At 40.3% G+C, this 26,074-nt stretch overlaps 1 protein-coding gene and 1 long non-coding RNA gene across 3 annotated transcripts; one reads left to right on the top strand and one right to left on the bottom strand.

Moving 5' to 3' along the window:
- Positions 1-422: 422 nt before the first annotated feature.
- Positions 423-11,592, top strand: LOC308399161 (uncharacterized protein). 2 transcript variants are annotated; one of them, XM_080886197.1, is made up of 6 exons: positions 423-816; positions 954-1,015; positions 2,323-2,433; positions 2,567-2,635; positions 10,574-10,669; positions 11,224-11,592. In XM_080886197.1, exons 2-6 carry the CDS (start codon positions 974-976, stop codon positions 11,311-11,313), a joined length of 408 nt encoding a protein of 135 aa, XP_080742323.1. In that variant the 5' UTR covers positions 423-816; positions 954-973; the 3' UTR covers positions 11,314-11,592. The 2 variants fall into 2 exon arrangements, with proteins under 2 accessions (XP_080742323.1, XP_080742322.1); XM_080886196.1 differs by having other exon boundaries at positions 434-816; positions 960-1,015.
- Positions 11,593-16,163: 4,571 nt separating this feature from the next.
- Positions 16,164-17,143, bottom strand: LOC308400404. Its single transcript, XR_013972375.1, has 2 exons — positions 16,616-17,143; positions 16,164-16,443 (listed from the first exon to the last, which is right to left on the bottom strand). It is a non-coding gene; the product is annotated as an uncharacterized lncRNA (long non-coding RNA).
- Positions 17,144-26,074: the final 8,931 nt, after the last annotated feature.

Below are 26,074 nucleotides of genomic sequence, written 5' to 3'. Positions count from 1 at the left end.
TGATACAGCAACAATGTAACAACACTGTGGTAGAAGGTGTTCAGTGGAAACACTCAGAGCCTCAGTGCTGCATATCCATCACAGGAGCAGCTAATGTGGCTGTCAGGCTCCTTTTTAGCAGCCTGCTGAAAATACTAGTAATTAAAATAACAGAGTATCATGAACTTTACTCATCCCAGATGGGGGAGGGTAACACAGCAGCAGAATGCCAACTGCAAAGACAAATGAAGCTGTATATTTACAATGCTGACAATTATTTTTGACCCATGTGGGCATATTAAAATGGTACTTTTCTATACCTGAGGATACAAAGATTCATATTTTTTATTAAATAGTTAAATTAAATGATGTAAGCTGTTGGTTTGTTTCGATTAGCATACAGACTAAAATGTGCCTGTACCTTTTAAAAAAAAAACAAAAAAACAAGGGTAATTTTTTTTTTTTACTTAATTCTTACTGTGTGTCATCGTGGTTAAGATACAGTGACCCACGAACTTTAATTTTTAAAAAGCGTCACCTATTTATTATGCTCTTCTTGGCTTCCTGACTTTTTATTAGCAGGATAGTGGCAATTCTATCACTGCACTGTGGAAATGACCAGCATTTAAGTGTTGCACTGTTACTGTACAAAAACGTCCATGACTCCGATCGTCAGCTTTCTGTTGGGACTCTGAGCTGAGTAAGGACACATCTGTGGGTATTCTAAAAGACTGAGCAGAAGAGGAGGCAATTAGAGCGGGGTGAGAAAGATCTCAAAACACACTGAACCCGAAAGAGTGTGTAAAAAGAGAGGACACAGTTCTTCTTGACCTACAGGTGAGTTGAGCTAATTTCTGATTAGCTATTTAACTCTAAATGCTACAAAGTTTTCACAGATTTTGAAAGAAAATTAAATGTGTGACATAAAAGCATCACTGAGACTTAATAAAATGTGAACATCTGTGTGTCATGAGCCGCAGATCTGTTGTTTAAGATGACGCACGAGAAGAGGTTTCAAGGCATTCCCATGTCAAAGGTAAGTTACATGCTGCTGGGATTGAAGACTCATGGGTGTAGGGTTGAAAGTTTCTTCATATATTTATTCTTCACCAACTAGATAGATAATTATCCTCAGATAACATAAAGTAGAACAATTCTGAGAAAAGCCAAGAAAAGAAACACAGTAAATCAAATAAACAGTTTCCATTTCCTCGGTGCATTTGTTCCACATGTGTATTTGTCATTTGGGTTGAGATCTTGTGAGGCAGCTGAGGTCATAGCAGATGTCATTTAGTGTCATTTTTATATTCATGAGACCTTTTGGTGATCCCAGTAAAAGGGTGACCTAGTTATGAAGCAGCACTTATCTCTTGTCCCACTGTCCTACATATTGACAATGTCCTACATTTGACTGTTTCAAGTTTATATAAGTGAACATTTGTAAAACCTGGATTCAACCCAGTGAATATGAAGGAAGCAGGGAAGGCAGGCATCATGGTAAAGTGCAGGTTTATATGTCTTTTGCTGTCAATAAGCCCAAGGGGGAAACAGTCACCAGTCACCACAAAGTTACAAGCTATTCAGACCTTCCAGAAAATGTAGTGGTGTAAAAAAGTTAAAGTAAAAAAATAATCTCAGACAAGAAAAACAACATGTCATAATTAACATGTTAGAAAAACCAATGAATGGCTGCATCCCGACTCAGGCAGCAGGCTAGCAAAGTGAGGCAGTGGTTAACGCTGTGGCATTACAGCAAGAAGGTTCCTGGATTGAAACACTGATGGCAATTCTGTGTGTGTAGTTTGCATGTTCTCCCTGTGCCTAAATTTCCTCTGAATGCTATGGCTTCTTCCCAAAGGCAAGTAAGTTAACCCTTATGTACTGAAATCTGATGACTTCTTAAAGTGAATTAAAATACACAAAAATAAATGAATTTTAAAACTTTTCTAAAAATTTTATACATTTATTTTTGTATTTGGTAATTTTACCCAAATCAAATACCTACTTGCCAGTTCTCTAGACAAAAAACATTTAGCATTGTTAGCGTGCATCACTGGACATTAGCATCTAGTCATGGGTGTTGCACTTACAGTAACATATGTGGCATAAAACTATGAACAGAAGCTTTATGTGAATCATAAAGTGTGGTGTGTGTAAGAATGAATGCCACATAGAAATGTAACTTCAATGAGTCTCTAGTAAGAAATAAATACTGAATACTGAAATACTGAAAATATCCAGACACCACCAAGGGACTACTTTTTCACCACTTCACCATATTGCCTGTGTTCCAGCATTGACGCTGTTTCATGACACTCACAAAAGCCACTTTTCTGGTTCTAGTCAATGAGAGGTTTGTGTAAAGAGGAGGACTATGCATTTCTGAGAACATCGGAAAGGACAGAAGGAGCGGCGGCTTTAGGGAACGACTGGAGAGACAGGAAAGAAGAGAGGGTATGGCAAGTGCGACCGAATCAAATATCACACCCCAAATGTGCACAAATTTCATGTATATCCATGTGTTTGTGTGTGTGTGTGCTGTGTGTGTGTGTGTGCATGTGCATGTATGTGTGTCTGTGTGATTTAGGTCCGCAGGCGATTAGAGCAGGAGCAGCAGGAAAAAAAACGACTCAGAGAAATAGAGGAGAGCAAGAAGGTGAGCAGACGCGTGCACACACATACACACATGACTGGATGGTTCACACTCTACAAGTCCATACATCTGCAAAACAAACATAGTCTTCACTTCCAACCTTTGGCACAGCATGAAGGGTTGCGCTAACTGACAGCAGCTTAGGCTCAACAGCTTGTACTTGTTTCTTCTTAGAAACCACATGCCTGTTACACACACATACACACACACACACACAGGTTGGACACAGGAGCCAAGCAATAGTAACTGAATGTGACCGGTGCTGTGATAGATCAAGCTGGCCATCAGCGCTATTTATTGGAAACCAGGCACTGTTTTAGCCTTTCAGAGTTTAATAATTGAATGTTCTTGACTGGGAGGATGCTTTCCATAACACTTTTTAAACAGCTTTTTCAAGGGTTTTGTGTGAAAATGATCTTCCTTATTAAGTTATTAGCAAATACCAAATGTGAAGTCAGTGTTTTTTGTTTGTTTTTTTATTTCCTTCACTTGTGAGGCACACACACTGTGAAGGTGACTCATTTATTCACATTTTAAGACGGCAAGCTTAGGTTTTCGTGAGACCAGGTTGTAGTAATCAGTCTGATGGAAACAGAGAGCTGAACTATCAAGTAGACGGGCCGTGGTGTGACGCCAAATCAATGAGCATTAATCTACCGTTGAGGTTCACTTTGTTGCTCAGGGCAAAATCAGATCGACTTCCTGGAATTAACAGTCTAGGCAACACAATTCTGGCCCTCTGTCAAGACTGCCAGGGTTTATCAGTCGCTTTGGGAGAGCATGTAGACACACACGCAGTAGAAGAATGAAATAGACATTTGGCAGTATGAAACAAAAGAAAGTGGTTTTGCATTGATAGTACGGATTTATTCAAAACACAACACAACACATAAACAGTTGCCAAAACAGATGGACACTCTCATGGACTTGGAATGCAGCATACACTAAACAGCTGTGGACGCTTTGAGCAGTTGCCCAATTTTTGACAAGAGCGTGTTAAGGTCAACAGGGGACGAGGGCTTGCTGTTGCTGTCAGTGTTTCTGCTTCTCTGCAGAAAAAATAAAAAGACAGGAAGCTGATGACAACATTTACCCTGATAGAGTAGACAGTCACTCTCACAGCAGTATGGAATGTACTTTCTGCTGAACCCTAACTTAACCCAGAGCCACACATCAAAAGTACACACAAATGTGCATGGACTCAGTGACTTATGACCTCTGACATGTGCACAGAGAACACAGAGAAACATACAGCCAATGCAGAAAAGCAACCTGAACCCAAACAGACCTCCAGTCTTCATTAAACAAGGGTTAATCTGTATAAAATGTCACACGTGCTCACCACTGGAATGTGTCAGTCGAGCCATATGAATACCAGAAAACCGTTGTAATGTTGACAAGTCAACATGGAGATTTAAGTGAGTGCATTACAATGAATTCAACCAAAATAACCAAACGAAAAACTTAATAGATGGGTGTCTTTTAAACCTAAGCTATATTGCCAGTGTTCACTCACCCATCCACGTCATCGAATTCAGGTAATCGCTTCCATGGCCACAGGTTGATAAAATCAAGCATCTGGGCATGCAGACTGCTTCTACAAACATCTGTGGAAAAAATGGGGCACGCTCAGGAGCTCAGTGAATTCCGAATGAATTGGTACTGTGATAGGATGCCACCTGTGCAAAAAGTCCAGTTGTATATTCCTCACAATTGCACTTGTCGTGAGGAATTAATTCAGCTGCATCCAGGACTTACTGATTTTTATAGCCTGGTCTCGGACAACTGAAAGTCCTTGAAAAAGGACTTGAATCACCAAGCAAAATGCAAAGTGTCAGATGTAGTGGTGTAAAGCATTTCTCTGGAGTGATGAATCATGCTTTCCTGGGAATCCAAAGAACGAGTCTGGGTTTGGTGCTTGTAGGGAAAACGGTACTTTTACTGACTGCATTGTGCCAAGTGTAATGTTTAGTGAAGGAGGGATTATGATGTAAGGTTATCTTCAGGAGCTGGGCTCTGCCCCTTAGTTCTTTAGCATACCAAGACATTTTAGACAGTTCCAGACTCACAACTTTGTGGAAGCAGTTTTGTTGATGGCCCCTTACTGTTCCAACATGACTGTGCACTGGTGCACAAAGCAAACTCCATGGATGATTATACCTTTGGTGAAGAAGAACTTGACTGGCCTGCACAAAGTCCTGACCTCAACCAGACAGAAGACCTTTGGGATGAAATAGAGCAGAGACTGCAGACCAGGTCTGACCTCTGAAATGGGATTCTGGAAGAGTGGTCAAAAATTCCCATAAACACAGTCCTAAACCTTGTGGAAAGCCTTTCCAGAAGAGTTGAAGCTGTTATAGCTGCAAAGTGTGGGCCAACATGGTATTAAACCCTATGCATTAAAAATGGGATGACACTCAAGTTCAAATTCAATTCAATAAACTTTATTGATCCTGAAGGTTGGCCCCGAAGGAAATTGGTGAATGCGTGTGAAGGCAGACAAGTGCATACTTGTCTGCCTTCAATATTGTGCATTTCCAAATTAGTTCTCTGAAGTTGGGGCAAAAAGTTCTTGGTTTAGAGCCTGTTTTTGCTAAATTATGTACTATTATAGGCAAACTCACTGAATAGTGATTGCAAGAACAAGCAACATTTTTTAAGTATTACATAAGCATCTGACATCACCTAAATCAAAGGCCTTTGGTTCAGAGACATGGAGGCAGTTACAGTGGTAGTACTGTACTACTGGCTACATTAGATTCTTTTGTGCTGCTCAACTTTGGCGCTGCATTAAAAGTCCTTAAAAAACACCACACACATACAAATTATGAATCTGTAGTGAAAATTCTGAAAACCTTAGCATAGTTCATTGCTGCATGCATATTTTTCATGTTACAGATCATGCCGTACATTAACCAGACCTAGGAAAGCTGCTGTTTTCTTTGATGAGATGGGGCAAAATGGAGATCATCTACATCTTGTCCTTCACATTAAATAGGACAGGTACCATCCTGATTGCTACCAGGTGACACTTCATAAGCCAGAATCCTTAATGGTTAGGAGGCATTCTGCTGTCCGACAAACCGAACAAGCAACTGAAATCTCACAGAAAAAACATTTCGTTTTATAAACTACAACAGGCTAACTTACTTATTTTATAGTTCTATATAACATTATTATCACATTGACCTTCAGAACCATCTATTGAGGAATGTGCATTTTTCCTCTTCCCCCCATTCCTTTGACAACCTGAAAAAAGTCATAGGGTGCAGCATAAAAACAGGTCAGCTACAGCATCCTTTTATATCTCTAATTCTAACGCACGACGCAGAGCTGATCTTCAAAGACATGGCAACATGTGTCTGGCATCTTTCCTTCTTGAAGCAAACTGGATAGACAGACTTCTGACTTCTTCAGAGTTTCCTAGTTTTTAGATTGAAAAGCTAAAATATTAATTAGCAATAGGACGCATTGAAAACTCCTGGAACCAATGGAATTTGCTGAGAGCCTTTGTCAAAAGTGATGTTTTGTTCATTGCCAAAGTTGTCAACCTGAAGTTTATCTGAACACAAAGCTTACCCCTTACAATATAAAGTGCCTTGAGGCGACTGTTGTGATTTTGCGCTGTATAAATAAAACTGAATTCAATTGAAAAGAGGAGATTTTCGTGTGGTGAGGGTCTCACTCTCAGTACTTAGTAATTAACTAATGATAGCTGTATGCAGTCTATTAGCTCATATTTACTGTTAACTCCCCCTATATGTGTTGAAAGCTATTCCTTTGGGTTTTTTATACAAATAATGTCTGCACGTTAGTTCTGTTAGTGATGGAGTTCACCTTTCTTCACCTTTCAGTTCCCGCAGCATCCTGTGGGAGTACGTTTTTATTTAGTTTCTTTAATGGCTTATAGCATCTCCAGTCTTCTGCGAGATGACAGACCAACGTTAACCAAGTGTGACCTTCCTCCAAATATTTGTTCTTTTATAGTTGACGTCCAAACTTTGGCGTGTTTCACACATGTAGTGCAGATTAAAATGCTTATATAACTTTCCTGTGAAATACAATAATTATGACCTTCTGTCATCTAGTGTCATCTGCACAAGGGGGGTGGGGGGGGGGGGCATGTAAACTGCTAAAAACAGAAAGAGAGAGAACGCACATTTGTTTACATATTTCTGTAACTTTTTCCAAATTATTAGTGATTACTAACAAAAGCTGCTGTGACTCAGTCTTGAGTGAACATTACACAAAAAACAGACAGGACTGTGCAGCGATCAAAACTTGATTCCAGCCTTTGAATTGCAGTTAGCAACTTTAAATTTCATACTATGTACATCTTTGTACTATGTGTTCATTAGCTGCACTTTGACTGCTTTCAGGACACATTTAACTAGAGCCAAGATGAAGGTTAATTAGGAACTGCGACCTCAATTGACAAAATGTCAAATTTAGTTACATTTTGTAAAACAAAATGTAACTAAATTTAAAAACAATTTTTTAAAAAAAGAATGAAATGATTTGAAAATCTAGATCCATTTCTTTATTCTCAGTACAAAAGAAAAAATATTACATGTTTAAACTAAGAAAATATTAAATTTTTGAATAAAAATATTAGCAAATTTTGAATCTGATCGCAATAATACATATCAAAAAAGCTGGGGGAAATAAAAGTTAATTGGCAACAGGTCAGTAACATGACTCAGTATAAAAAAAGAGTCTTTTTGAGAGGCAGGGTTTCTCAGAGGTAAAGATGGGCGATTTTGAGAATAATGTTCCCCAAAATAAAATTTTCATCATCTCCAGTACTTGATGTCATTAAAAGATTTGGAGAATCTGGATAGCTATGACAGAAGGAGCAAGAGTAAATGGGCAAATTTAGAAGATGGTGGACCTGCTGTGATGGGGTTTGGAGACAGTGGCAGTGACAGTTGATTTTGGATGCTTGTGGTCTTCAAGCTCTCAGGCAGGACTGCATTTTTTCTGTCTTGGAAATCGCAGCATGGGCCCAGGATCACTTCCAGAAATCATTGTTTGTGAACACAGTTCTCTGCACCATCCACAAATGCAGGTTAAAGCTCATTTAAAATGGACAGAGGCAAAGTGGGAAAACTGTTCTGTAGTTAGATGGTTTGAAATTTGAAAGGAGTTTCATTTTAAAAAGCCTTCATCTCTGATTGTATGTGGGTATATTAGTACATACAGATCTGTCAGCTTGCACATTTGGAACAGCAACAGCAATATACAGTTTTTAGAACACATGCTCCCATCCTGTTGATGTTTTTTTTCTTTTCAGGGAAGGCCTTTCACATTTCAGCAAGAGAACACTAAACCACACACTGCAGCTATTAACACAGCACGGCTTTGAGGTAGAGTCCAGGCGCTGAACTGGCTTGTCTGCAGTCCGGACCTTTCACCAGCTTAAAACATCTGACTCATCATGGAGTAGAAAACACAGCAATGATGCACGGGGACCATTGAGCAACTATAGAATCCTACATCAGACAATAGTGGGACAACACTGTGCTCTCAAAAATACAGCAACTGGTCTCTGTAGTTTCCAAATGTTTTACAGCAGCGATCCCCAACCTTTTTTGCGCCACGGACCAGTTTATGCCCGACAATATTTTCATGGACCGGCCTTTAAGGTGTCGCGGATAAATACAACAAAATAAAACTAGTACCGGTACCGAAAAAAAGAAGATTTATTCATAACACACGTGAAAAGACCCAGGAAAACCGAGTAAACGATAAAAACGATAACAAAATAACGCTGAAAACCGATAAAAACCCTGAAAACCATACATTTCATACCTGAGCCTCAACTCTCGCAGCCCGGTACCAAACGACTCACGGACCAATACCGGTCCGAGGCCCGGGGGTTGGGGACCGCTGTTTTACAGACTGTTGTAAAAAGAAGAGGGATGCTGCATAATGATAAACATGACCTCGTCTAAGCTGTTCCAAACTGTGTTGTTGCCATCTAATTCAAAATGAGCTAATATTTTTCTTAAAATGGTACATTTTCTCACTCTCACGTTTAAACTTATATATGCAAATTCGTTTTAATTAAAGAAATTATCAGAAAGTTTACCAAACACTCCTTTTTCCCAAAATCTAAATTTTCTGGCAATTATTTCATAGTTCAGACTTTAAAAGGTTAATTCAACTAAAAACTAGTACTACTACTACTACTAGTACTAGTACTAAAAGTCACAGCCGGCAATTTATTGCTTAAACATGTATATTGCAATTTATTTCATTTTTTCAGGGTGAATGTATTTAGTAGAGGTCTGAAAAACTGTGTTTTTCCTGTTTTGTTATGTATGTATCAAATGCAATGTAGTTGTTGTTACAGGGTTAAACATCCAAAATCTAGACCTGCCTTTACATTTTCCAAAACCATCCATCCAGTGGAACAAATTGGAGTGTTTGCCAGGCTGATTCTGGCCCTTATGTTTAACACCCCTGCTCTGTTATAAAGTTTCACTTTAATTGGAATGAGACTTTAAAAGTTATTGAGACCATAAACTCAAAGTATGTAAGAGGTTGTAAAGCCTGTGAGCAGCAGGGCCATGGAAGTTTTACTTCACAGACCTGGAGGTTACATCCACGTGTCCGCCTGTAATTCTTCATATAAGCAAGTACATCCAGAGAGGAAATAAATCTAAGAAAAAACAGTTCAGAAGACAGAAAAACAGAAAAGATACACAATCATTCTCACTTAATCCTCCATAATATTTTGAGGCTCTGTAGGATTATTTTGATGGCTAAAGTTCCCCTGGTACAGTGATATAACAGGACATACATTCTGCTGGGCTTGCACCGCAGAGCCTTAAGTAGGCGTGCTTGTGTGTGTGTGATGAAAAGTTCTGGGTCTGCTGGCGGGTGTGTTCCTGACCTCGAATTTGAATCTCTTGTTGAATCTCTTGGATCCAATTTCCTGCAGTGTGTTTGTGTGTATTTTTAAGTAGAATTTACACACATGTGTGTGAGAGAGAAGGCCGATGCGAGTTGCGCTCAATGAACAGCGTCTGTCATTAATTAACGTTCCCGTCATGCTGTGTGTGGGTCTGGGGAGCCGTAATGTTTAGAGGAAGTTGATGTGAGCGAGGGAGCCATTTGCTCTAATGTCAGTCAGTTTCAAGAGGAAGACTCGCTGACACATATGGAGTGAAGGTGAAAGCAGTTACACAGTCAATGCGAACACACACACACACACACACACACACACACACACACACACACACACACACACACACACACACACACACACACACACACTCTTCCAGACAAACAACCAAGACATTCTTTCTTTAAAGGCCTTTGAATGATTATGGAGAGGGATATGGGGTAGCACTCTTGGTGCAAATTTGCTCAGACGGGCGATCACTGACAAGTTGACAAATTGAGTTGATTATTTTCCGTCTCAACTCCACTGACAAGTTTGTGGGAGCAATTTGCCAAGTTTTGATGATTGTGGAGTGTCATTGTGAGGATCAGTCAGAGGGGCTTTGGGTTGAAACATTAACCGTCAGCAGACGTGTTACTGTTGTAATTATGAAAACTACGGATGTAGTTAAACTCATTTTTCATGGCTGATTAAGACAAATGGAGTATAAAAAGGCAGTGCCAGCTGCTGGACTACTCTACATGGAATATTGCTTGTAAGCAGGGTACAGTTCAGATTCTTTACACTGACAGAATGGAGAGTTACACTTAAGATCAAAGCAGCCTGTATGTGGCCCACAGTGTAAAATGAGTTTGACAATTTGTTACCATGCAGTATTATTCCATGTACTTGGTTTCCCCAGTAAGAACCACTTCCTGTTCTTAACATCTGATTTCAAAAGGAATGAAGGGATTTCACAAAACCAGCAGCTAAGACAAATGTGTCCATCTTTTATATATAGTCTATCTTAAAACTGCATTTTGGTCTTTCAGGAGAAAGAGCAGCTGTGGCGCAATCATGTAGCAGAGCTGACCTCCAGCCAGGAGAAGACTCTGCAAGACAGACTGGCAAGGCTGCGCAGATTCAGGGTGAGGATGACAGGCAAACACATCCAGATCTCATTACCAACTGTTGATGTGAAAATCATGCACCTGCTGTTGTTTGATGTGGTTGCTGTGCTGAAATTCACATTAACCATACGAGATTCAACACCACAAAGCGACAGCCTAAGCAGCCGCAAAGCTTCTAGAGTTTCACTGCTCCAGCAACACAGAAAAGCTTCTTTTTTTTCTTTCTTTTTTTTTTATAAAGGACATGGAGTTTATGAGACACTGAGCGGTCATGGACGAAGTCATCAAGTTACAGAGCAGTTACAATTTAGGGTCATTGATCAGGTGCTGGATAAAGAGACTAGTGAGTAGCTTTGAAGCGATATTCATGACTTTGTCATTATGTCATTCATTCTGGTGCCAAAAGATCATTGATCTGTCTTTCAGTCAAATATCACTATCAGGGGGTTTTTTTTTTCCTATGCTGGTCAGGTTTATGCCATTGCTGTCTACACACATATTGTGCACCTAGCAATCATCAAATGTGTAAGTGTTTAATGTTCAAACACTCTGAGTCTTTTTTTTTCATGCAGGAGTTCCAGAAGAAGGTGATGGAAGAGGAGTCTGGAGAGGAGGGTGCACCAAGCAGCCAGGCAGTCAATCAACTCCTCACAAGGATGTAGATGCATTAAAGGATAATCAAGAAGAAGGCTGACCGCTGCTTTAGTGGCCAGAACATAGCATTCTAATGCAAATATAAATTTAACAGTCACATACTGAATGAACTACTTTAATCTTTTAAAGTTAGTTATTGTATCTGACAGTGCTTCTTGGGGATTATACCAGAGATTGCTGTTCTTTTCCTCAAGTGTTTCAAAAATCTTGATACACTGTAACAAAGAACTGGTTACATTGTGATCTTGCCTAAATGAAGCATGCATTCTCCTTGCTGTTGCAAATCAGCTGGCTGTTTGTCTGGTGTGACTTTTTGGGGGGGGGGGACTAACAGTCAAAATGTCTCTAGAATTCGTCACAGTGCAGCTCCCTCCAGGATATCCAAGAAATAGATTGTCAGCATCGAGTTTTGTTTCTCTTCAGAAAGTTCAAACCAGCCATCAGGCAACCAGACATGATGGAAATGTTAAACGTCTTATTTTAATACAGTAGACACGACCGAAGGCTGATTAAGGAAGGGCGAGTTTGGGAGCCTGTGCAGCAACTTGTGCTCACATAATATTTGACTGTTCCCAATACATTTTCATCCCACTGTATCGCTTCTGTTTCTTTTCTTTTCTTTTGTTAAATTCTTATATTAAACCGCAGTTGTCCAAAGGACTACTGAGGCTGCCTCATGTGTTATCAGGAGAACATAGCCTAGTTTGAATTAAAGGGAGGGAAAAAGCCCAAAAGAACATTCAGAAAGACAGGTCCCTGAAAACTACTGTGAACCTGAAAGTAAATTCATTTTTTCGTATGTCTTCTGGTCCACAGGTCAGCTTCTTAAGTGAGGTATTATACCCATACTTAAATCTTCAGCATGTTAAAATGCACACTTTGGTGCATTTTTCAAAATGTTTCAGTGTATGTTGGCTCTGATAGTGGTCTCTGGATTTATGCTTCCAGCAATACAATGTAACTAATATGGTGTGTGCATTCAGGACAGTCAAGAAAGCCTGGCTAAATAGAGGGATTAAATGGAAAAGATAGAAAATAGTCCTTTATATATATTCAAAGTCTACTGCAGTTTTAGGGTCACCGAGGAAACAAATAACAGGGCTAGCATAGTCAGAGTTGTTATCCCCAAGTATGTATATCAGTCTGTACTGCTAAGCACATTACTTAGAACTTTGACAGTGGAGGCAGGTGCTCGCACGCCATGTCCCAGTGGTGGTTAGCGTTAGGCTAAAATTTGTGTGAGCAATTTGTTACTGTGGGAAATATTTTAATTGCATTCTTGCTTCATCTGCAGTGTTAATTTTGACTGAAATTTTAATTTAGTTTTAATAATAGGCTTTTGACTAAAAAGAAAATTCTAGGGAGAGGAGCTACGCTAAGAGAGCACTTAACCAACCAGTGTTAAGTGTAAAGAGGGCATAGCCATCAATTGAGTACACTGTCATGAAATGTTCACTGTAAACATCCATTTTGCATGTCTTTGCTTTAATGTCCCAGCAAAGGCCAAACAAGATTAAGGTAATATGAGTTGGATTGCTGTAAGCACTCGTCATTTCCAAATGTCTTTTCTGGAGTTTTTTGGGGGGGTTTTGGAAGTAAAAAGAAACGATGAAGAAAAAACTCAGGAAAGACTTGCAACAACTTACACACACACACACCTTCCTGTCACACTTCAAAGTTTATGTATTGACACAGATGGAAAGACAATTTGGTGAGTCTCAGCTGTGATCCCTCTAAATATAAATGTGTGTGGGAGTTAAAAGTTCCTGCTTTGTGCGTTCACATCCTCACATGCAAGCATGTGCATTTTGCACATGCGCGATAAAGTACTTTTACTTATTTGTCTGCACATGTGTGTGGACATTTTATATAGTGCATTAACCCACCACCATTGTGTGTGTGTGAATTTAAGGTGTGGCCTGGGTCCTATAGGACCCTTTCATCAGTGCACCGAAGGGGAAAAAAAGGACAAAACATGTCGAAAGAGATGAAGTGAGCAAAGGTGAGATGAGGAGGAACAGGAGTTTCCAGTGTGTAAGAGCAGATCAGGAGAAGAAAAGAGGAGAATATGTCCTACAATGCAAAGTATAGTATTGCCTGAGGACACAGACATACAGGAACATGAACCGTTTCCCTCCCTCCCACAGTGTCTCTTCAATAGTATACCACAGTGTGAGCCTTTTCTGTGTTTATAATTATTTATTATATTTTATATGATATATTTATTTATTAAAACTGTGGACAGGTTTCCCACATTAAAGAGGCTTTATTATTCTAATTGCTTGTTTTATTGTGCAATTAAAACACACAATGTTCTAACGAACAAAAAGCCCCCACTATATGCAGAGCAAATGCTCTGTGGAGTTAACTATTCATTTTTGCATTTTCAACTGTTACACCCAAAGCAACATAGAGTGCACAAGAGAGGTGTAGAAAAGAGTGCAGACAGGTTGGAGTGGGTGGAGATTACAGAAGGATAGCAGCAAAACTGAAAGGGAAGGTTTACGAGACTGTAGTGCTGTGAGATGATGGACGATGTGGTAGAGCTTGATGTTGAACAGTTGGAGATGATAAGATTTTTGTTATTTTAAAGGAAGAGCTCTGGTTTAGCAGTTTGGAGACAAAGTGGGAGAGACAAGGGATGGTGTGGACATGTGCAGAGGAGGGATAGTGGATATACTGTACAGAGGATGTTGAATAAAGAACAGGCAGGCAGGAGGAAAGAGGAAGACCTCAGAGGATGTTCAGGGATATAACAAAGGAGGACATGCAGAGGGTTGGTGTGACAGAGGAGGATGGTAAGGCCAGGATGAGATAAAGGCATTTGATTTGCTGTGATGAACAATAAAGGGAGCAGAAGAAGTCTGTGATACAGCACAATCAGAATCTGCTCCCTTGAAAAATTATGGGAGTTTTAGTATTAGCTGATTTATCAGCATGTGTCAGTTTTCCAGATAATTTGAAATCTACTAGCTGCTACATATAAAATCAGAACAGAAAAACAGTAAATTTTTTAGTGTATTTTGGGAGGGCTTTTATTGTTTATTGATAGTGAAGAGAAGACTGGAAAGCCAAGGAGAGAAAACAGGTTAAGAGACAGTGTCTCAAATGTTTCTGCAAACCAGTGAAACAGTCTTCTGTAACCCAAGAAGCGACCTGCAGGGCTGAAAAATGAAGCCAACATGCAAAGGCCAAAAACTGCAGTTCCCAGCGTGGCCACTTGAGGCTGATTTCAAAAGTGAATTGCAAAATTTCGTTATAAAACCCCACATGTTAAAATTCAACCTAAAAGGATGTTCACAGCCAGCTCAAAAAAAACAAACCAACATCCATCCTCTTCCACTTATCCTTATCAGATCACCAGCCTGCTACAGGGCTAACACTGAGGGACGACCATTCACACCCAGTAGTGGTTTTTGATAAGGGCGACACGGGCGGTTGCCCGGGGCGGCATCGTGGTGGGGGGCGGCATCATGGGCATCTGCAAAAAAAAAAAAAAAAAAAAAAAATTGCTCGTATTCATGCTGCCCTGACGTCATGCCAGCGCATACTGGGAATGGCATAGGCACCGATCGGTTTTCTATCGCCCATTTGCTGGGAGTAAGGGTGACCTCCGTTTGCGAGGTTCGCCTGCTGCTTGCGGCACAGGAAGGAGAGGGCGGGGCGGCGGGGGAGTCTCTGGCTGGCTGGAGCGGCATCTAATCCGGTCGTTAGGTCTGACGTCACTAGCCGTGTCTGGGCCTAAACTCCGCTGCAGGTCCATATATCAAACGATCACTATGGCATTACTGAGAGTTGAAAAACTGTCTAAAGTCTTTCATCTTTAATAAAATGATCAGCGTTCTGCTCTACCAGGTGTAACAATTGAGTTTAACATCCAGTATATAGCATGTCCTGACTGCGGGGTTTTGGAAACAAATTAAAACGTACAGCTCTGTTATCATTTCCAACATAAATGAATAATAATAATGGATTTATATAGCGCTTTTCAAGGCACCCAAAGCGCTTTACAATACCACTATTCATTCACTCTCACATTCATACACTGGTGGAGGAAGCTACAGTTGTAGCCACAGCTGCCCTGGGGCAGACTGACAGAAGCGAGGCTGCCATATCGCGCCATCGGCCCCTCTGGCCAACACCGGTAGGCAAGTAGGGTAAAGTGTCTTGCCCAAGGACACAACGACCAGGACAGAGAGCCCAGGGATCGAACCGGCGACCTTCCGGTTACAGATGCGATTCCCAACCCCCTGAGCCATGGTCGTAAATGAAGACAGAAAACTAAACAGCAGTGACGTTTGTAGGGTTACTGAAGTTTGGCTAACTGGTATATAATGATGTGCTACGTGACTGCTAGCGACACAGCTATGTTAGCATAATAAAAACAAGCTAACTTTTTTTCCACTCGATAAAAGTTAACATGAGTGTTCTCGGTGGTCAGGAACAAATGCAATCGCATGGCAGGATGCTGTAAAAGGACCAAACTTCAGCCAGGAGAGCAACTGAGATAATCCATCCACAATACGAGGTTAGTCATTCATATACTGCTGCATGGGCTGTAGTTAAATCCTAAGGTTTTAAAAACTGAGCTTAAATAAATGATTAGCGGTAATAAAAGCAGAGGGAGGTCAACAGTGATCACTGACTGTTTTCACTGAGCTTTTTGAGATTAAATAGAAGAAAATACAAAACATTAAACATGTTAATGTGGCGAGACGAGGTTGGGATATAAAGTAAATACTCTTTGCAGTTTTAAAAAGACAACGCCACCCTGGGAATTTCACCCAGAGAATACTGAAAGTAACACTAAATCACCAAAAAGGCACTTGGGTTCGCTATACTCAATCCAGAGACGAGGTTCAATAATAAACAAATTAACAATTTATTAATAATTATTTAAAACACCATATAAAAGCACAATCATAAATATTCAAGTACAAATATGCTTAAAAGGGTATTCAGAGCTGAGGCTTACCAGTGGAGGGGCAGGGATGCCACACACAAACTAAAGAAAGAAAACACACCAACACACAGGTGCAACACACTATCACACTAATAAACTAAACAAGGCGGGTGTGTACACTCAAGGGATCCCACCACCAAGGCACCCTAGTCTCCTCCACGTCGGCACTCCGCATCTGAATAAAAGAAACAAAGAAAATTTTAATATATTACAACAAACTAATGTGTAGCACCGGGGGATAACCCAACTGCAGGACCACACTGGTGATCTACAGCTAGAAAAAGGGCCTCCCACCAGTGGTGTAACAAAAATCCAAACTACAAATCAAAAGCAATAAAACAACATACAATCTGGATAAAACTCTAAAATCTGGAGCAAACGGAATCACCGTACTGCTCCAACTTGCCGTCCACACGACGATAAGTTAACAGTCAATCAATATGCACGCCAGCTGACTCCGATAACCGGCATGCATATAGCCGTTGTCCACGCCGACGTCCACTGTGAAAGCTGACAGCAGCAGGGAAAGAATTCTTACAACGGGAACAGACGGTAAAAGCACAGCAAGGCAAAACAGCAGCACTTCAGTTCGCGTAGCTTAGCGCAAAACTAAGGTCCACACTTCCAAGTAAGCCGGGTCATAGAATGTAAGCAGAATAGCTCAGAGGAGGCTTCTATAGCTACGACCAGCCGCGATGGAGACTTTAGAGGAGTAACCCACAAACGATCTCTACCACACCGAGGAAGTCAGGTGACCAAAAAGGAGATCACAGGCAAGCAATGCAGAGACACTCAAATGGCCACTATTTATACCAGCGCCCCCTAATGGGCCAGGCTAAAAGTGGGTTGGACCGAGGGATAACATTCATCCTGCCACATTCACAACACAAAAGCCATATTAAACGCAGACTACTTTAGGCCCGAAAGTAGGATTCGTCACGTCATCACTTAACGACCGGATAACCAACTCACAAAATAAAAACAAAACAACAAACACGAAAACACCAGACATTATAATACAGACTTATAATTTGCACCGATGTTTTTTCAAAATTCAATACGCGAAAAGTGAGCGCGAGAGCCCTCGGTGCGCCTGCTTGCTGCCGAAGTCAAAGTAAAACTTTATTGTCATCTCTGCTACATACAGTCCAGTATATAGAGAGAGGAGACGACGAGGCTCCAGTTACAGCAGTGCAGTTAAACAAACAAACAATAAATATAAGAAGAGTAAGAAAATAAACATACACTTTAGGACCAGGGGTAAAGGGATCAATAACAGTTTAAAATTTATAATTTACAGTTTGATGATTTAAAGTCTCACACACAACCCGTCGAAAGGTGAGGGGGGCCGGCTGCTGCCAAATAGCACATTTCATTCATAATGATGTAAATCCAAGCCCATTATTTATTCATGATCTGAATCCTGGGTTACGTGTAATCCCAGAAATAAACCCTAGACAAAGTGAATCTGTGAACTAAGGTGTAGGTCTTTTAGGTTATGTTGTGGTGATTCTCGGGTTGGGGGATGGGTGTTCATACTGGAGTGCAAAATTATAACCACTGGAAGATGGACAAGAAAAGTTCAAATCCATCAGGTGCTCAGTTTAGAAGAAGAAGAGAAGAGAGGAGAAACGAGCAAAAGATGCAGGTAAGCAGATGTGTCATTGGATAATGGCAGGTCATCCTGAAACAATCAGAATCAGAATACTTTATTAATCCCTAAGGAAATTATGTGGGTTACAGTTGCTCCAAGAAGAAATGGTAAAAATAGTAACAGTAACAGGCTAAACTCCGAACAATACATTATTTTACAGATTTTAATATTAATTAGTCATTGTCAGTTGTTGATTTGTCCTGTTCTCATACTATGCATACTCTCTCTCTTCGTGTGTGTGCGTGTGTGTGTATGTTTCTGTGGTGAAGTTCAGTGTGGTTCCGACAACAGTTTTATGTTAATGTACAATCCTTAATATGTTTTGTGGACAATTCAGAAACGGCAAGTAACTTAACCCACTAACTCCATAGCTCTGGGCCGTGTAAGGAAGCTGGGCTACCTGGAGAGTAACACGTGCAGGACCTTCTTACTGTAAGGCAACAGTGCTAACCACCACACCACCATACTGGCGTGAAAAAAAAAAGTTTTTGTTACCATTCAGGTTTCCCTTTTCATTTCATTTCACTGGATGAATTAAAAAAAACAAACAAACATACATTTGGATCCTATTAAGGCATAAATTTAGGATGATGCCACTTTAATTGACCAGTGTTCTAAAACAGCTCAACAACAACAACTCCTACCCTGAGGCTAAGTTGAAAAATGAGAAAATTCCTTGTCTTAGGAATCGAAATTCTTTTTGGAAAACATGGACCCCACATCCTTTGAACTAAAGACAGGTTAAGAGGTTATCAGCTCTCACTTCAAAAGCCTGCATCTCTGATTGTATAGAGGTGCATGAGTCCACAAGAATACAACATTCCTCTCCCAAATATCCAGCAAAATGGACTTCTCAGTTCTCAAATATCCTTCTGGAGAATTGCAAAATCACATTAGCATGTAGGACCTTTTTTATTGTCTGTGTAGGGTCAGTTATCCAGGTCACGGTAGTCTTGAGTGCTTAAGAAAAGAAAGCAATTGGACTTCTTTAAATTTTCTGAAGACATTTTTACCTTTCATCCAAGAGGCCTCTTTGGTTCTAAAAGCAAATGGTGGAGAGTCCCAGGTATTTAACCCCTAGTGGGGGTTGTCTTGATGCATACTCAATCATCCAGGTAGGAAATTCCCAGAAAGTTTATTCTGTTCTCTTAGTGGGTGTTGTCCCCTTTAGACGTGGTCCTCGGGGTAGTTGGACTAGCATTGATCATGTCGTCACATAGGCCAAGGTGCACTTTAGACTCAGCAACACTCTTAAACAAAAACTGGTTCAACTCAAGGACAAGCTCCCAAACACAAGTTACACAGCACAGTGTTTGATATGTTCAGACCTCGAACCTTGTAGAACATAAACCTTCACTTGAAGAAGAAAAGCACACTCTTTCAATGATTCCAATGTTCACATTCTAGACTGAGGTGGTTTAAAGGGGAGGTAAAAGAGGACATCGTTCACTGTGAACGACCATGGCAACACCAGCTGTCCACCACCTACAGTGGAGTCTTGAGATGCATTACCAGGTGCTTCAACCCCCACTCACTGCCTCGGGTGCCTTCCACCGGTCACATGATGGGGTGGGACAAGGTCTCACAGTGGTTTCACCCTTAACCCCAATGGTGATTCTAACAATCCCCCCAGCCCACCCAATGTTTTCACACTTTGGCTCAATAGTAGGTCAATGACCCTCAGGGGGAAAACACACACACAGGGATAAAACTGTGAGTCTCCACCTTTTGTATTTAGAGCTCAAGAAGCCTCTCAGATGACAGGTGAAACATCTTCACATGCCTAAAAAAAAAATCTAGCTGCCTTCTTTACAAGCTCTTAAGACAGCCTTTCCCGTTACGCTAATATTAATGCAGAGAACAGCAGTGGTTGAAAACTAACCTGTAGTGTTGTGTTGTCTTGCACTTCTTTTGCATAGTCCACAAAAAAGTTTGTAAGACTCCTTGGAAATATTGATTTCTATCACTAAAAGTGTGTGCGACACAGCATTGTCCACGACAGCTGGAACAGGCTCCAGAGGCCTGTTTAAATGAACCTTTTTTTTTTTTAAAGGATTGGCTATAAGTCTTGCAATTATTCAGTGTAAGATTTGTGTGACCAACATAAGTCTGACAGCGAAACTCTGTTACATGCCACAGTTTGCAGAACATGTTATTACACCCAAAACAAGACAAGTTAACTGCACCTAGCTTGATGCATCATGGGAGGAAATACAGTTTTGTCATCTAAAGAGACACACCTAGAGACAAAAGGAGCACTTTTCAGAAAAGTAAACGGTATTATGACTATGAAGGTTTTTTTTTTCCTCCTACAAATAGAATTCATGATAGAAATGTAATAAAGGAGGATGAGCTAGTTAAACATTTAGTTCTCAAACTGTGTGTGCAGAGAACCATAAGCAGAAGCGTGAACACTATTGGAGACTTGAGACAAATCTGGGCAGGTCAGGAATTAGCCTGAGGCAGGTGACTGACACACACACACACACACACACTTTTATGAAACACAATTGATGAAACGCACACCATGTGCATGTCATCTAGAGTCATCTACCTTTAGTGCCTGGTGGATCACTTTTAATCAGAATCAGAATACTTTATTGATCCCTAGGGGAAATTCTTTTTCGTTACAGTGCTCCGTTATAAATAACCATTAACAAAGACAGAAGAAAACAGAGCTAAACTAAGAGAAAAAGCAGGAGCAACTGTAACAGGCTGCACGCTGGTTGGCGCATGCGCACAAAAAAAGCTTTAGGTGAGAACTGTCTAATTTCACATGTTTCACATTGCGAAGGTCTGATATGCATCATTAATTTATGGTGTTTGCAGACTAACGACGCAATCGCCACAAGAGCAACTAAATGTCACATGCTTAGAATATAAATCAATTTGTAGTATGAATTAAATATTATCGCAGCAAATGCTTAGCAGACAAGCCAGACATCCTTTATTAAACAAAGGAGGATTTACGTTTTTATTTCTCTCTGACTCTTTGTCTGCTGATCTTTCTTTTCTTTGTAGAGCTTAACAGACCAAAACATTTGGTAACCTTCTCTTATATTTACATTTTCACTTTAAGGTTTTCATTATGTTACATGACATTATTCATGCAATATTCTGCAATCAAATAGCCTCAAACCAGACTTGCATTTATTCAGCTCTGTGTCTTTGCATATCCTTACCTCATTTACACCCTTCGATCATGAAGACAGAGAGAGTGCAACAGGTTCGTATGATTTTGTGGTCAGCTATCAGCTTATGCTCAGACTGTGTGTCATGCTAAAACTAAGTCAATAAATCCAAATATTTATGTGCCTCTGGTCCCCAAGAGCAGGGTTTTTTCGTTTGTTTTGGGTTTTTTTTTTTCTTTTTTTCAAATGACCCAGCTACAGGCTTTAATATACGTTGCCTGTTAAGCCTGTGGCCAATGTAATCCTCCCTGAAAGCACACATATACTCAGGAGATCAGACCGTCAAACCAGACTGTCAAATACATAAGGTTAAAAATCCGTTGCATATCCGGCTTTAGCTGAGTTAACAGGAAATTTGAACATTTCCGGTGTCATTACATCATCATTAGCCTGCAACTGTGATTTTCTCTCTTTTAGAGAGCAGATAACCAAATTTTGGATCGCTCAGCCCACTTACAAAAGTCAGGCAAAAGTTTGCTTGACAGACCAGAAAACACATTTTTAGCAACAACTAAACCTTACCCTAGCCCATGTGAGGAATGTGAATCCCATAATGCCACACTCAGGATGTCGGTTTGTAGGAATGTGTTTGCCACCACCCACAACTCGGCAGCTGGTGTTGATTTTAATCTCAGTGTCACGATCATGTAAGCGGATTGTGATTAGACACAGTTGTGACCGATTCTATAGATTTTGGCCATGTCTACAGAAGTGTGCGCACGTCCTTCAGCCTAGTTTTACACAAATATTTGAACAACCACCTGTTTTTGCTACATTCTGCGTCTGGCCCACAGAAAGCCACAAGGTTATTTGCTATCTCCTTTTTCTCTCTCTCTAAATTAACTTAAGCTACTTTCACAGATGAATAAGCAACCCACTGCACTCAGCAGGAGATAGTCCACACTAGATTCTGTTCTCACCATTGGAAATACCGTCTTTGGCTTAGGCAAAGAGAGCTGTCTGGGTAGAGCGGGAAGCCAACAGGACAGCCATTGCCTCAGTGAATTCATGGACAATCACCCAGTGGTGTTTTGTCAGGACAAGGCCTTGTCAAATCTAAAAATAGATATAAATGAACATACCAAAGTAAAACAATGTCTCTCAACTTTCATCTTGGACGTTGCTGTCATAAAGCTTCTCACCTTTTTCCATCAATCCATATGTTACTGCCATCTTGTGAGACAGTCAGCTACTGCCACTGAAAGTTGGGCTTGTTAGGTGCTCATAGGAAACTGTAGCTGTCTGTCTCTTTCCTTGTATGGGTGTGGCCATCCCTTGTTGAAATGAGTGGAACTGGGCAAGCTGACCATATCTAGTCTAATGAAACAGGCAAGATGAAGGCTCACAGCACTTTCAGGTTAGCATCTACGCGATTGTCTCAATCTAATATGTTTAACCAGCTACTTTGCCAGCACTCTACATTCATTTTTCATTGGTATGGACCAATAACCATATTACACCCTGCTCGAGCTTTTTAATTCAGCTGATTTTCTTTTTGATAACAAATTTTAATATTACTTTATTTTCAAATAAAGAAGCAGACCTGTGTTTGAGCTTTTAGTTTTTTGGCTTGAGCATGAATTGAGGCTGCTGTTCGGGGAATGCCTCAGGGGACTGGCTGCAGCTCTCGAGCCAGGCAGATCCCCATGTAGTAATGCAAAGTAAATGAATTGGAAATTGCAGGGAGGGTGGGGCATGTAAACAAGAACGTAAACAAGAACACCAGACTGGAACAGGTGTCTATGGAGATGTGGTCCTACTCCTGAAATTCAAATACATCATCTATAATTCAAATTCAACCTTAAATATTGGCAGCAGTAATATAAATCCTCCACTTGTTGTTGTCAACTAATAGTAAATAATATTTGGAGTATAGTAGCTATTTATTTAAATATAGCAGTAATAAAATTTTCCAATTGTTCAACCAGGAGGGAGTGCAGAAACACGTCCATGTAGATTGCAGACAGCAAGTCTGTTTTTAACTGATCCAGTTTATCTTCAATTCCTAAATAGTGGAAGCAGATGTTTTTGTTTGTGTGTGCATCACCCAGTGTACGTCCTTACCTTTCTGTAAAATTGACCACATACCGTTACTTCCCTCTGGCTTTGTACTAGGGAGGTCACAGACTGAAGATTTTTTAAATCAGACATTTGTATTACAGTTTTTCTCAAATGCTAAAACACATTTCACAAACGTTACCACCAGGTCCCCCAATGTCCAAACACAACACCCTTCTCTAAAGCTACATAAACACAACCACACCTTCCCACTGCAAAACTCAAACTCCCACACCAAGAGAGCAGCTCGAAGCTGTCAAAACTGTAAACACTATACACAGCATTACACACTACAGCAAAACAATTGAAAACACAATGCTCAATTTGTGAGAAGGTTCTTTGTTTCATAACTGCCAATGCATATTTTAGAAGCTATACAGTAACGGATCGTCGTAGATCTCTGCAGAGGATTAGGCATTTAGATTTGTGAGTTTCATATGAGTAGTATAAATCTATAGAAAATCCTGCATGTACGTACACTACTGTAACACAACTCTGCAAAAACAGAATCTATTGCACACAACAGTAATCTTGAAAACATGAACAGGGTGTGAAGTTTTTTTATTTACGTTATTCACACCACACACACCACAATCACTGTGCGGCATCATGTCGCTGAGCTGTTGCTCGCATCTCGTCCGTAATGATGGTGCGAGGTTGTCTTGCTCTCCCTCCTGGACCTTCTCCTCTCCCATGTTGGCCTTCTCCTCTTCCTCGTTGGTCGCTCCTCTTCCTCCTCTCATTTGAACTCCTCTTCCTCATTGGCCTGCTCCTCTTCTTCCAGGGCCAGCTCTTCTCCCTCCTCTGCATCAGATTCCTCTTCCCCTGACTCTGCCTTCATCCATTGTGTTTGTTTGGAACCTTCAGCATACTGTGCACTCTGAACTTGCTTTTACATGTGGGTACAGCATTAGCAACAAGTGTCTTCAATTTTGAGTCATTGTGTGTAGTGAATGACGCCAGGTGTGTTCCCTGTGTTCAAAGATTGGTGACTGTGGCAAGCATTTTGCATCACATGGGCTTTCATTTGAGGATATGAGCAGAGTTGTTTTGCAACATGTGTTTTAGCAAGGAAAAATGTGTTTAGATTTATGAGTACAGAGGGTTGTGTTTTGTGAATTGTGTCTTCATGTGACATGTGTTTATGGTACTGGAATATGGTGGCTACATTTAGTAAATGTGTTTAGACTACTGGTCATTTGGGTTACAGGATTGGCTTTTGTGTTTTAACATTTGAGAAAAACTGTAATACCTGCTGATGTTCAAAGTATCCCAGAAAGGAGTGGAGTCTCTCACAACAACCCAGTATTTAAGCAGACACCGATTTCTGTGTCTAACTGCCTTTTTCCTCTTTCCTGTACAGCATAATGTAGTTCCCATAAAAATAGACCTATTTTGAACAACATGGAGTGGAAAGCCAATGCTGGGACTGAACACACTGGAAGACATCCAAGCACTGTCTTAATTGGGAGCAATCACAGTCATGTCCAGTGTATTTCTGGGGTAAGTCCATACATGGAGAATACTGAATCTGGAAACTAAATGTGAACAGGAAAAAAACACGTACACAATGAATCCAATAAAGAAACAAAGAAATGTCATTTCTTTGTGCTCATGAAGCACAAAGACAACCTGGGAACTTGCAGGAGATGCTGACTGCCTATACTAAGCTGAAATGGCTAATTAGAAACATTTGGTAATCAAATGGGAAGAGGAAGTAAAACTGAAAAAAAACCAAAAAAAACAGAAAGATTCTTTAACCTAAACATAACCAAAACTGTGCTAGTTAGCGTTGCTAATTGTCTTTCTGCTTAGCAAGCAAAGCATAATTAACTGCACGCTTACACAAGAAGATATGGCCGTTTTTGCTTGTAGATTTATAAAACAGAATGCCGCTGGAAGCCAGCATTTTAGGTGTACACCTAACCACACAATAGCTGAAAATAAACATAAAAACCTCGTGTTTTAAAGTAATGGTCCAACGAGGGAGTTGAACCCGGCTCCAAAGTAAGAGTCTTATATTCAATAAGTAACTACCGCTTTAAGCCAGACTGTTTTTGTCAGTTTCTAAGCACAAGGGAAACTATGTTCCCACAAGAACACAGCTACCAATTAACCATCCAGTGGCATTGTTTCTTTGTTGTAGCTATGTAATTTTAACACATCACTTACCACCACATGATTAATTATTAAGAGGTCATGAATAATTCACATATTTCTGTGAGTTGTTGCTCCCTTCTGTTTCAACCAGCTGACAAATGGTGAACGAAGGTTGACTTAGTTTAGCTCTTGTGTGTCCTGTGGACTGGTCGCACAGCACATGGTAGGGCACACATTTTGGCTTTAGGGACAAGTTGGCAGAGAAAAGAGGTTGCTAGACTTGTGCTCATGCATGTTCATTTCCAGCATCAGTCATCTGATGTAACCACAAGCTCATTTTCTGTGGTGAAGTTTAGCTTTCCTTAGGCATCCAACAACAACATAGCTATTTGGCCTCACACTATAAAAAAAGGAAAACTATGTTTTCATAGTGTTTCATTGCAACACACTTGAAAGCGCAATGCCACAAACAGTAGTACATATTACTTGGTGTTGATGTCTGATTTCTGTGCCTTGTGTTGCAATCATGTTTGCAGGGTTGGGCCAGATTATTATATAGTCAGTTACTCAATGCAAATAACAACATATTGTAATTAATAAGTCAGTTAAACATGTGTATTATTGTATCTGATCAGTATTCTGACAACACTTAAAATATCTTACACAAAAGAGACAACTTTTTTTTCAAAGCTTCTTCAGTAAACAAATTGATTTTCCAAATTAAGCATTAGCTGATGGTCAAATTTAACATTGCTTGCAAAAACAGTACTGTAGTACATTACTACTTTACTGTAGTACATTCT

This window comes from Rhamphochromis sp. 'chilingali' (assembly GCF_963969265.1).
Source record: "Rhamphochromis sp. 'chilingali' genome assembly, chromosome: 7".
Lineage (NCBI taxonomy): Eukaryota > Metazoa > Chordata > Actinopteri > Cichliformes > Cichlidae > Rhamphochromis > Rhamphochromis sp. 'chilingali'.
The sequence above is the reverse complement of the archived record's forward strand: the minus strand, read 5'-3'. Positions and strand labels throughout refer to the sequence as shown.

Bases quoted from the DNA above. Each gene is read 5' to 3' on its own strand.
- LOC308399161 (XM_080886197.1), top strand. From the start codon at position 974: ATGACGCACGAGAAGAGGTTTCAAGGCATTCCCATGTCAAAG. The intron at 1,016-2,322 runs GTAAGTTACATG...TTCTGGTTCTAG, and splicing joins AAGGCATTCCCATGTCAAAG to TCAATGAGAGGTTTGTGTAA. The intron at 10,670-11,223 runs GTGAGGATGACA...TTTTTCATGCAG, and splicing joins CAAGGCTGCGCAGATTCAGG to GAGTTCCAGAAGAAGGTGAT.